General features: G+C 41.3%; 1 protein-coding gene across 1 annotated transcript in view; it reads right to left on the bottom strand.

The window, feature by feature from the left end:
- CPED1 (cadherin like and PC-esterase domain containing 1) overlaps positions 1 to 10,626 on the bottom strand; it is a 143,770-nt gene extending 133,144 nt beyond the window's left edge. The window contains exons 1-2 of the mRNA XM_071423728.1: positions 10,509 to 10,626; positions 9,548 to 10,022 (exon numbers count right to left, since the gene is read on the bottom strand). Of these exons, the coding sequence (XP_071279829.1) occupies positions 9,548 to 9,799 (252 nt within the window). The 5' untranslated portion in view covers positions 9,800 to 10,022; positions 10,509 to 10,626. The remainder of the gene's footprint in view (positions 1 to 9,547; positions 10,023 to 10,508) is intronic.
- Between the last annotated feature and the right edge of the window lie 2,025 nt (positions 10,627 to 12,651).

The following is a 12,651-nucleotide window of genomic DNA, read 5'->3' as shown; positions in this document are numbered from 1 at the left end:
TCCTAAATCCAGCCCTTGTCCCAGCCCCCCTCTTGTGCTCTCTCTCTTCTCTTCCAGGCATTCCAGCCAAACACTTCCTACTTTTTATTTCACTTGCATCGTGGAAGAAACCCAGAAGACAGAGACTCCTCTTGCTTTATTTTGCAAGAAAATTCCATTTTCCATCCCACGTGTGCTGCAGGGGTGAACTGAGGACACGTGGGGAGTACACAGGGGCTGCAGACCGGACAGTCTCTGCTCCAGTTCCATTTTTGCTGGCGATTGTGCCTTCTCCCGCTGCCGCCCGTCCCCGCGCCGCCTGGGCTGAGGGTCCTGCCTTGAATGTGGCGTCACTTTGTGTGCCCGCTCCTCGCTAACGATTCCTGGCGCTTCTATTATGCCAGGAAAACACACCTTCCTGCATGGAAGCAAAGCCTCCCGCAGTGTCACCTCAAGTATTTTGTTTCAAACCTTAAGAGGTCCTGCCTCAAGCACCCAGCAATGGCTCCGTTCCCCTGAGGCCAGTACTCCAGGGCCAGCATCCCAGGGCTCTCCCACTGGCACATCTGCTGCAACAGGCCTTGCTTGGCCTCGGTGCCCTCTGGGCCCGAGGGACGAGGCACAGGGGACAGGGACCAACCAGCCCCGAGGGGTCCCCAGGGGTTCAGCCCGCCCGCCTGCAGCGGGATGTGCCGGGGAAGATCCCCCCTCAGCTTCAGCCTTGACGAGGAAGACATCTTCCTCAGGTCTCTGGGGAAGGGCTACAGTGCTGACAACGCTCAGGCAGTGGCAGTGACAAATATTCAACAGAACACTGATAGCAGCATAGGAGAGGGACAAAAAAAAGAAAAAGAAAAAGAAAAAGAGGAAGTTCAGGCAGTGGCAGTGACCTGGGTCATTTCCACAAAACACAAAGGCAATGGCCCGGAGCGGCTCCACGGGGCCCACACAGCCTCCGGCTCCCACCAGGCGCCGTCCCCGGGCTGGGGGATCAGAGGGCTTCGACAGCCCTCACAGACAGAGCACAGCACCGGCTCCTCCAGGGGCTCTTCTTGGGACACTCCGGAGACAAGCAAATGCCGCTGGGGCAGCTGCAGTCCGGAGCCTGCTGCCGCAGTGCTGGGAGGGACCGAGCAGGGACACACACCCACCTGGGCCCCGGCCCCCCGCCCACCGCCCGGGCGCTGGGTACCGGCACTGGGTATCGGTGCTGGGTACCGGGTACGGGCACTGGGTACCGGCGCTTTTATCCACTTTTATGTGGTTCTAATGCTCCCGAAAAGCCGCAACGGCGTGTGACATAGAAGCAATTCAGCAGCCTAAATTTAACAGCTTGACCTGATGTCTAATCTGGTACTATTTAATAATATGATGTATCTCCACACCTTTTAGGGTGCTTGCTTGAGATCCATGCTTAGTGTTGCCAGATTTATTTTCTCTGCCCTGTCCTTTCATAGCTATTTGCAGTCCAGGTTATACATGCCACGTGTCTTCTGTTTGTTTGCCAAGCCCATGCAGTGTAGGGTGGGTTGTCAGCTACACAGAATTTTTTTTTAAAATCTGGCCAAGTGCATGCTTGTAGCAAATGATTCCATACTTTTTTCCAAAGCTTTATACAGGATGCCTTGCATTTCTGGACATGCTGATCTAGTTACTACTAGATGTTTTTCAGAATTTCCAATATTATACCAATAACAGTCATGTTTATATATTTGAAGAGTCTGCTGGTTTTCATAAAATGTTTCTCAATCATAAAAATGAGGTCTGGGCAGAGAGTTAGTACAAGAGAAGCAGCGTACAATAGATGAAAATAAGCTGTTCACATATTTCCATGTTTTATGGTTCTGATTTTTTTGGCATTCCTATGATTTTAATGCACAACAGACTCACACACAAAAAAATGGATGCATAACATTTTAAAAATTTGAGAATAAGGTAAACGGTCAAATGTTCCCATGTCCCAACAATTTTTTTAGCTCTTCCTCAGTTTGAAGACTCAGACTATTTGTTAGGAGGTCAGTTTATTACAGATTCAACATATCCTACATGAAAGGGATTGGTAAGAACATCTGCAGCCCATGTCATACCTAGAAAATGGTGTGTTTGTCTCCACAGAAATTAATGAGGCTTTACAGCAAGGCTGAGATTTCCCATGTGATTTTGGATGAGACCTATGTCAGCTTTGACATGATATATGTGCTCTTACAGCTTGCAAAATATTGCACTCAGCTGAGTCACTGACCTCATTTTAGGGCAATTGGCTGTTACACAGATGATCCACAGCCTTTTAACAACTGGTCCAAACAAACCAGAATGGGCTGTAAAGTAAATAAAAAAAAATGCATAAAAATGAATTTTGTAATTTTGTTTTCACTTTACTGAATAACATGAAAAACACAAAAGAAAACAAATTGAGCTCCATTAAAATTTATTAAAGATTTTTTTAAAATTGTATCAAATGTATACTCCTTTGATGTCTTAACAAACAAGATAAAAGGCCCAGTTTATATAATATAAAAGCTGAAGAATTATGTATACATCCTTTTGGAACTGAAAATAGACATCCATTTTCAGAGTTACAATTCTTAGTTCAGTTTGTCTGCAACTTCCAGGGAGCTGTGAAGTTCTCTATTAAAAAGAAAATGTTTTGACATTTCCCTTGAAATTGGTATATCCAATTCTAGGTTATGAATGTATAAGGATATAATTGATTCTACTAGTCTCTGAAGCTTTCCTCTACTGTACAGAATTTCTGGGTTGTTCCAAAAATCTAGAATTTGGTCAGTAACTGAATCTTATGATGTATAATTACTGTTTTTGTTTTGGCCAAGAAGAAAATAGTGAAGATATTTCAAGTTGAAGAGAGCAAAACAGTTCCTTGGCAGCTCTTTCAAATTCCAAGAATATTACATAATTCCATAAATATTGATGCATTGTCTATGCCTGGAAAAGAAGCAAATATACAGTTTGAACTGTTGCCATAGAATTTCACTGACCATCACTTCAACTGCAGAAACAAAATTCTCTATCCTAACATAATGGCCCTACTCATGTCAGCCTAAGCTTCTCTCAGGAAAGAACTCAAAAACTCTGAATCATCTTTTCAGCTACCCAGTTCTGGTGTCATTAGCCCCACATTAGCTTGTGTGGATTACAAGCAGCCACTTCTCACAGTGAGCTAGCCAAGACTGTCAGAGACTTGGTCCAGTAGCTTCAAATAACTTGACTGCAGCTTACTTTAACCCCACTACTTCCTGCAGGTACTGAGCAGGTGCAAAAGAGGTGTATGAGCCACTGTGCAAACCAAAAGGCTTTGCATGAAAGCAGAGTGCAACAAAAATACCACAAAGGAAAACCGGCCTTATAAAAACAAGGCCAGCACCATTAGCAATATTCACAGGCAGTGAACAGCCTAAATTCCCATTTAACTAGCAAAGGAAGTCAGCATCTACTTTTGCTACTAAATACCACCTAGCAGAACAACATTACAAAAAATACATGAATGGCACTCCAGAAAATACTGCACTATTATTGAACAGCATCAATAAGAAGAGTGATAATAAAAACTTAGCATGTGGTTCTAATGCCCCAAGCCACTCATTTATGGGACTATGCAGATGTTTAAGATGTTTATTAGCTCCAAATGTGACTTCTAAATTCCTTTTTGTGTTTCCATAGGAGTTCATAGAAATAGTAAGTTGATCATACTACCATTATATTTAAAAGTGTGCATAGCTGCTGTATCAAGAAGTAAGACAGAAGTTAATTTCCTGTTTCACTTTCTGGAGGATATTCAAATGTGTTCGCATTATGTTCCATTGAATTTCCTAATCAGAAAGGACTGGGTTGTAGAATGAAATGGCTGGAATGTAATTCTGCTTTGAATTGTTTGTTGGATAAATACAGAACAAGCAATTAGATTATTGGCATTACTTTGATGGCTGTCTTCTGATGATATTATAAATCCAAGAGCAACACTGGAGTTATTTGCACAGTCATCACCGACACTCTGAGCAGTAAGTGCAGAGCTATTTTATCAAAATGCTTTTTGCTTTATGCCTGCATGTAGTACATGGTACCAACAGCCCTGTCTTGAGAACAGACAATGGAGCCAATCCTACCACTTACCAAAACACCTCATTTTGGAGGAAGTTGCAGCAAAGTATTGGAGTGAGATTCTGCCTCCATTTGCTCCTCATGTGTCCTTCTCAAAGTTCCCTTCCTGCAAAGCCTCCACCCTGCCCCGTTTTTCCTGACTGCTACCACAATAGCCTTGCCCTTTATCAGCAGAATATCTCTAGCTATCTGCTCAGTAAAAATAGTTGTTTCCTTAGTGCCATTTCATTTTACATTATAAAAGGGGAAAACAAATGTCCTGCATTCATAGGGGCAATGTGAATGTGGTATCATTCCAAGGAGATCAGATACCATACCCTCCTATGTTGATTGCTTTCTAGTTGCAACAGGTTTCATACTAGCAAAGTTCTTTGTTCTTTTCTGAAAAGTTCTCATTCCCCTACTTATTCTAAAAAATAGCTTTTAAGTTAAATTTATTTAAAAATGTATCAAACCTTGAAAGTGGATCAAACCCTATTATGCATAATGCAATCTTTTCTATTCAGATCTCTCACCACACTCCATTCTGCATAATAGCAAAAATCATCTTTTCTCATTCTATCATCTAGCTTCAATTCTCCTTTTTCAGATATTTACATTTCAAAAGTTCTCATTAGCTTTGTCTTCTCTTATTTCCACTTCCATTCTCATCTCCCTTTCTCTTCCCTTGCACAAATTCAACCATCTCTGTACACAATCTGTTCTGTACTTTCTGAGGTTACTGTTACTTTGCAGCTGTAGTTCCCTACTCTCCTCCATCTGCTTCCTTTCCCTTCTTCCATAACAGACTCAGCTCCTATCTCCTTTGTTGTCTGCTTATTCTGTCTGGAGCGGGCATATTCCATTAAAAAAATAACAATAGAGATGTGTCTTTAGAGGATGAAATTCACTAGAATTGTTTTTAATGTCTGCATTACTTCATGATGAATTTTGCATTAGACACAGTCTGATTTCCATTGACTGTGAAGTCCAGCTTTTTGCCTCTGACAGAGTGGAGCACTCATGTAAAGAGAGGATAACTCCACTCTGGGTGTCCAATGTTCTAATGTTCTAGTAACATTTTCTCAGCTTTTCAGTAATTTCACTGTTAATTTTCAAATATAGATGCTTGGCCCAGTAACCTACGCAAGATGTTCAACTGGATCTTCCTCTAGACGTTGGTTAAGACTAAAACCATGATGTTTCCCTTTTTTTCCCCTTCTTTTTCTACACAGTATCTTTTAGATATGGCCACATCAGGCTATCATTATCTTGAATCTTTCATACTGTCCACTCCAAGGAAATGATATCCTATCCTGTTTGTTCAAAATGAAGCCATAAAAAGCCTTTTCTTATCCTTGCTGTTTCCTCACTTCAGTATAGCTCCTCTTTGAGATATGTCTTTTACACAAAACATAAGTGGCAGGTTCAGGGCCTTGAAAGGAAGGCAGCTTTTTTTTTGACACACCTGTGGTATTTAATTTATTTGGATGCCAGCCTAACCCACTCATCAAGTTCTCACATAATCAGCTGTGTATCTTCTCTGTTTTCTTGTTCTCAGCTGGCCTAAATAGCCAGGGGATATGAAGCAAAAGTCTGATGAGTATCCATGAAATAATCTCCTTCAGAAGCCAGTTTAAAATGGGAATTTTTTTGTTTGTTTGTTTTTTGTTTAAATACATTCACAATGGCTGGAAAGCTAGTATGCCCAAAAAAGTGCCTATCACAGGAGTAATAACTATAAAAGGTGATTAATAATTTCCTCCTCCTTTTTCTCCATCTGTGGAAGAAATAAGGAAAAGAAAGAATCTTGCTTTCCAGGACCAAGCAGAAATTCCCATTGCCAGTATGGTGAACCAGGCTCACAATTTGAGCCAGGATGTAAAGCTTAATGGCTTGGGAATTGGACCTTTGAAGAAAAAAAGGAAAAGTGTTTTTGGGTCTTCTCTGACTGGAAAGGCAACTCAACACCAGGTATCTGCCCTCCTAAAAGCAGAACAGTCTAAATTCCTTCTACCTAGCAGAGGTACACCATCTACCTGGGCAAAATTACTTGTGTGCAGAGACATCTAAATTGCCTCTGGCTGAATTAATTCTGTGAGTAGAAGCACAGCTTAACAAGATAATGAGCTCTTCTCAAAACTGGCCAAGAAGCAGAGTTAAATTACTTAAGATAAGTGTAACAGTATTAGAGCTGGCTGGCACCAAAAGTATTTCTGGCACAATACAGTGCCAGGAAAACCACACAGAGGGCTTGTATGGGGTTTTTTGTTGTTGTTGTTTTTGATAGCTATTCCAGTTTTGATGCTACAGCACCAGCTCTTCTCCCTACTATATATATTCATAAATATTTCATCATTCCTGCCCTGCTAAACCTGCAGACAGCTTTCTGCTGGATGTGATATCACTCTCTACTGCCTTTAATGCTGGAGAATCAGAAATAAGCCTTCTAATTTTCATGCTTCAGATATTAACACTTAATTTTGTACTAGAAAATGTTGACCTCTGTTTCTGTGAATTTAAAGCTTCAGGACAAGATCTCAGTCAGCTTTTAAAACTATGTGATACCAGAGAGAGGAGTACTATGAGCTCTGCCTGGTTTTCCTGGCTATGAATGAAATCTGCATTTTTGCAATTTTAAAAAGACAGCTTTGCATTATGTGCCCAACAGGAAGGGCTCCATCTTAGAGCATCCTGGATCACACATTTACAGATGTAATTGACAATGTCCATCCCCATGCTTCTTCCATACTTGTCTGTAACTCTCCAAAATGAGGTGAAAGTTGATATCAGAAATCATCAGATATCAGAAACTGGCAAAGCTGGACTTTTGCTAAGATCTCTTCCTTTGCTTCCAACATATGGCTCATACAAGATGCCAGGGTTTTTTTGTTTGGTTTGGTTTTGTGGGGGATTTTTGAGGCACTTAGTTCTATGCATACTCTGAATGAAGAAATTATTACATTTTGGAAGGGCATTTTTCCCCTGTAATAACAATCAGAACCAAATTCTCACAACAGGTTCACAGTACTGGATGTTTTTCTGAAGGAAGCAAGAACAAAACCAGCCCCTACACAGAAGAGAATCTACAGTGTGACATGCTATCACTCAAAACCCCTAAACACTTTGTGCTACCTAAAAAATACTATCTCCAGCAGGGTCTTATTTTCCTTAAAATTTATTAATGAACTTTGATCTCAGAAGACATGCTGCAGTGTTTTCTTTAAGTCACTGTTTAACTGTGTAATAGATTCTTTTTAATGCATTTAAATTTTCTTGCTGGACTATTTACTGAATAAGAATAATTGTATGAATAAGAATAACATGTATGAATAGTTAATTACAGACGTGAATAACTATATTTTAAGGTATTTTTCCAGGTTCACACATGAAGATTTTAACCAGAGCTTTAATGAAAAGTTGTTTCCAAACTAGCTCAGTCAGTGGGCACGTGACTGTAAAATAAAACAGTGTAAAGTTTCAGCAGTGACATCTGTCTTAGATGTTACTGAGTGCCCAATAAAATCAAGCCAGATAACAGTTCAGCTATTTGAATAAGCAGTGGATGAAAACACACAGCTCAAGAACACACTTTCAGAGCAAAGTGGTAGAGATATTTGGTGAGGTTTGTCTTTTCTGTTCTCTGAGATTATTATTAAGCCCACACAACCAGCAGAGAAAGTTGGGAAACAGAGAGCAACTTAGAGCAACATCCCAACATGTGCAAGACATTTTGTTCATCATGCTCTAGAGGAAAAATTCAAGACAAACAGGGAGCCAGCTATGGGTGGTCTCAAGAACTTGAAAAGGAATGTGTTAAGGTAGCACGGCCCTGGAAAACATATCTGTAAGGGTTAATATAAACACATCTGTACTACAGGTCCAGCATGTGCATGTCATAGTCACATTCAACCACTTATGCTGGAGAGGAGTAAATACAGCATGTTGTAAAAACAAAAGCTTTCTTCTCATTTCAATTGGCCAGCACACCAAGGTGGATGTCAATCTGTATTTTTTCTCAGGCAATTTGCAGAAGAGGACACTATAGAGATTTTCAGCCAAGCAGCATACTAACAAATACTTTGCCATTATTTCACCAATTCTTGCAGACATTGAGTATGAAAGGTATAAAATGTCCCAAGGTATGAAATGTTCTTTGCCATTACAACAGCAATGAGTAAAAAGGAATGGACTGTTTCTATAGATGTAACACAATGCAACCCACATGTCAGCTGTGCTTATTTCCATTTAAGTTGTAATTATGCCATATTGCAGATCAGATCTGAATCTGGGTACCTAGTGTACTAAAAGGTCATTAAAATATAAAATTATGACAAATGCACCATGTGGTGTAAGAAAAACACCCAGTATTTTAAGAGTTAAGGTTAAAGAGCTCATGCCACAGTTATTCCCCATATGTGTTTTTGATTGTTGCAAAAGATGCACTTTACAGCTGCTCTCCTAAAATCAATATTGCTGACCTTTTAGACTATGAACTCTGTCTAATCAAAGAAGCAGCCTGGTACTTTTTTTAAATTTTTTTTTATTTGAACTGCTTTATGTGGTTGCTGTCCATAATTTGTGAGGTCACAAATCTTTTACAATTCTGCTGAAGTTCTAGAGAAAATGTTAGCATAATTATAATTTCAACGTGTGCTATCTGCTGCACTGTTAGCAGCTCCTCTATAGGACTGAAGGAAACCTGAAACATTTGTGCTAGTGCTGATCACAGATTCCAGAGTAAAAATAACTACCTCAGTCTGGAGACCATTTAACAAACTACATTTTCCAACAAAAATAACAGCGTCTCCATTTGTTAGGTTTTAACACCCATCCTAGGAACCCTATACAAAATAAACATGAAGTCAGGTGACCTATGAACAAAGTAAAATTTGTGGGACAGAGATTCCAAAGTATACAGTGTGATTTGAAAATATTTTTTTTATTTCTCAAATGCAGTTTTGCATTTGAGATGCTGAATTTAACTTTTATTTCTCAAATGCAGTTAAATTCAGCTTCTCAGAAGAATCCCAGTAAAGTTGAGAGCTGACAAGCAGATAACTTTAATACAGGGCAGCTGCAGTCCCTGTGCCAATTAACAGCCTCAGTCACTTCCACGAAACCCCACTGGCTCCTGATTTACGTGCCTGTACTGTAAAGCCTCTAAACCAATTCCCAAAGCCAAAATAAAGCATGGTCTGTGCAGCAAACTGAAATCTTCTTGGAGTCACAGAGCAATGCCACATTTCAGTTGAAGATTTCAGGATTCCTGTGTTAATAACAGCAGACTGAGGAGCTGGTAATGGGAATGTGCTTGTGCATATGCTGCTGTCATTAGATCACCCATTTGTTTGTATACAGATCCCAGACTTCCAAGCTTCGGCTAATTTTAGCTGGACTCAGATGATCCTGCCAGACTTGCTATCCCTCGCTTTGCTAATTATTGCTCAGCACTCTGCCCCAGCTGACTTACCTTTTTCACTGTCTCTGAAGTGCTGCCAGGGAGGAAGCAGTGAATGGTGCTTGGGGAGACCTCCTTGTATCTTCCTCGCTGTGTTTTAGCCAGTTTGTTGGGTGCAATCCCATTAACAACTGCCGAAAGGATGCTGCTGGTCATGAGAGGAGTCAGGGTCTGGCAGAACAGACAGAGGGCCACCACTAAGGCCAGAAGGAAGGGACGAGGGCGACAAAGCCTGCGGCATCTGGGGACTTGCCCACACACCATGGCCTCTTTGCCCACCTCACTCTGCCCTTTGCCACATTGCCGATGCAGTCCAAGCAGCCACGTCTTGCCAGGGTAAAAAACGTCAGAGGCACACTTTACCCAAAACTAGCATGAATTTTCCCATTTCTGCTGCTGAGCGTTTTCCTGGTGCCAGGCAAGAAGTCACAAGTTCCAGAGAAGCAGAGGTTTGGGGAACACCTTCCCATGGAGTTACTGGAACAACCTGTGGAAAAACAGCAAGTGAGCAGCAGCAAAAAGCAGCACACCATGGGGCATCCTGCAAGGAGCTGTGGAGAGCTCTTGCACACCATCCTCTCAGGAAAACAAACCTGCCAGCAGACAGGTGAGGAGCAGAAATCTTCACCCCCTTTGCAAAAGGAACTACTTACTCAGCCAGATAATAATATTCAAGAAAGCAAAAGGTTAAAGCTTAACATGTCCTGTCCACAGCTGAAAAAAGTAAGAGAGTGTACCAACTTTGTGAACAATCGTTTGCTGTTTTTTCTCTCTTGCATTCTCAATTCCCGCTTTGTTTTTACAGTTTCCTTCGTTCCAGTCCTTTTAAATTTCCTTCTTCCTGTTAGAAGGCACAGCTTTCTCTCTAAAAGTGATAATTTATCTGAAAACTGACAGACTATGAAGATTTTAATTTGCATTTGTTTTGTCCAGATTGCAAGTTCAAAGTTAGGTTTACTTACTTGGTTCTTACCCTGTTTGAAGTTTTCCGTTCTCCTCTAATGGGCTGCTGATTAAAACCACTTGGAACAACCCTGGCTCATGATCCCAGCTCGTCTCACACACTCAGGAGGCAGGCACACGCACATAACACACACCATCTGAAGCCAGTTGGACCACAGACTTCATATAAATAAGGGCTGGACTGCTCAGAGGGTGGAGCTAAACTGGCTCTGCTCGGAGCAGGCACAGGATTTGGAGACACAGCCTGAAGTCTGGATGGGGAAGGAGAGGTGTCCTTGCTCACGCTGCATGCCTTGAAGCCACCATCACTGCAATTTTTAGAAAACTGCTGTTACAGTGATTAGCCTAATTGAAACAACATTAATACCTTTCAGGGAGAAGCACCTGCAGTATTTTAATCCAGATTAACAAAAAATGTTGTAAACTAAGAAGATTTACTTGGACATAAGCATTGCTGACAAAGCAGTTGTCAGTAATTTTCCATAGTAGATATAATATCTCACAGCAGAATATAAATAAAACTTCTTGCTGATGTAAAATAGGGAGAGAAAGGAGGGTGGACAAAAATACTCTGATGAAAGCACTTAGTATCTAAGCCAGAGAAGGTCTTAGTTACTACTTCCCCCTACTGACACAGGACAGGGACGAGACAGATGGGAACAGTTCACAAAGTCTGTTATATATATAGACCAGAATTTCTACTATAATCAAGTTATTTTAGCTAAAAATATCTGTTTATAAGTAATCTATTTTATCTTCCATACTTAGTTAATGATTTTTGAAAAGACAGTTCTTCCTACACTGCCTCATATATAAGAAATTAATGTTGTTACAATAACTTTGAGCCAAGCTACGCAGTTTGGCAGCTGCAGCAGCACTACCACATTAGAGGCCTATAAACAGCAAGGAAGGGTAGACTATATATTTTTTTAAGCACTGATTTTTATTCAGCTTTAAAGTTCCTTTCTCCCCCCCCAAACAAAGCCTATCAGTTTGCAGAAAAAGAAAAATGCCATCAAAGTGATTGAATACCTCATGCAGGACCTCAGTGGTCACACACACTACATTTTAGTTTTATGTCTGGGATTGTAGTTGCCTAAATTAGACTCCTGGGTTATCCTGAGCAAGAAGAGACTACTCCAGTTGCCTGTACCCTACTGTGATAGATGCTTATAAGCCACAGAAGAGCTCCCATCTTACCTCTCCGGAGACATGCTCTTGTGCTCCCTCCTTCCCAGCATAGCAGTTCACATCCTCAGCTGCTCCACTCAGCCTGTGCTGCAAAACCTCTAGCAAGCCAACAAACCTGGCTAGAGCACATCAGAAAACCATGGTGTTCCCTGCAGCTGTCTGTGGGGTAGGTCTCTTCCATCCAATAGAGAGGGATACTCAGGGAGCTGATACACTCAAAGGAGGATTGCAGAGACACTACTGCCAGCCTACCTGGGAGCCACAATGACTCCATCAACAGAAGAGGAGACTTGCTTTACTGTTACAAAGTATTGTCCTACAGATTTTGGCATGCCCTGATTTCTGGGCCCACAACCACCAGCTGCGTGGGTGGCATTTGCATGGTTGTCAACTTCTCTCAGATTCCTAGTGAGATTCCATGTTAGTCAGAGCTTTATGGGCTATTCCTAGAAGACTTGATAAAAACCATTTTATAGAGATTTGGCTTAATGATTGCTTCATAATGTGAAGTTCATACCTCCTTGGAGAATTCCACACTAGAATAAAGTAATCTTCTCTGTCCCCACCCCCAGCTCCCTCAGTCACCTTCAGCACAGCAAGTAACTGTGCTCTCCCTCCAGCCCAACATCCTGTTCCCCTTTCAGGCATTTAAGGGGAGTCTTTATCCTTGCATTTTGCCCAATGTCTCCGAGTCAATTCATCCTTCCTGCAACCCCAAAACCATTCATGGGTCCCAAGACTTCAGGACAAGCAGGAAACAGATGAAGGAATTATCAGCAGGGAGCAGGTGGATCACTCTACCTCCTGTATATTCCTGGGAATCAGCCTTTTATCCATCTGCTTTCCCCAGATGTTCTGAGGAGTGAGCTGGATTTTCCTCTATAACTTGTGCTTTCTTTCCATGACAATAGCATGTAATGCTCATTTCTTAGGATGTAAATACTTTCCTCAGTCACAGTTTG

This window comes from Agelaius tricolor, unplaced genomic scaffold (genome assembly GCF_023055355.1).
Source record: "Agelaius tricolor isolate 1412-34295 unplaced genomic scaffold, bAgeTri1.0.p SCAF_3, whole genome shotgun sequence".
NCBI lineage: Eukaryota > Metazoa > Chordata > Aves > Passeriformes > Icteridae > Agelaius > Agelaius tricolor.
Note: the sequence above shows the minus strand (reverse complement) of the source record. Positions and strands in the feature narration are given on the sequence as shown.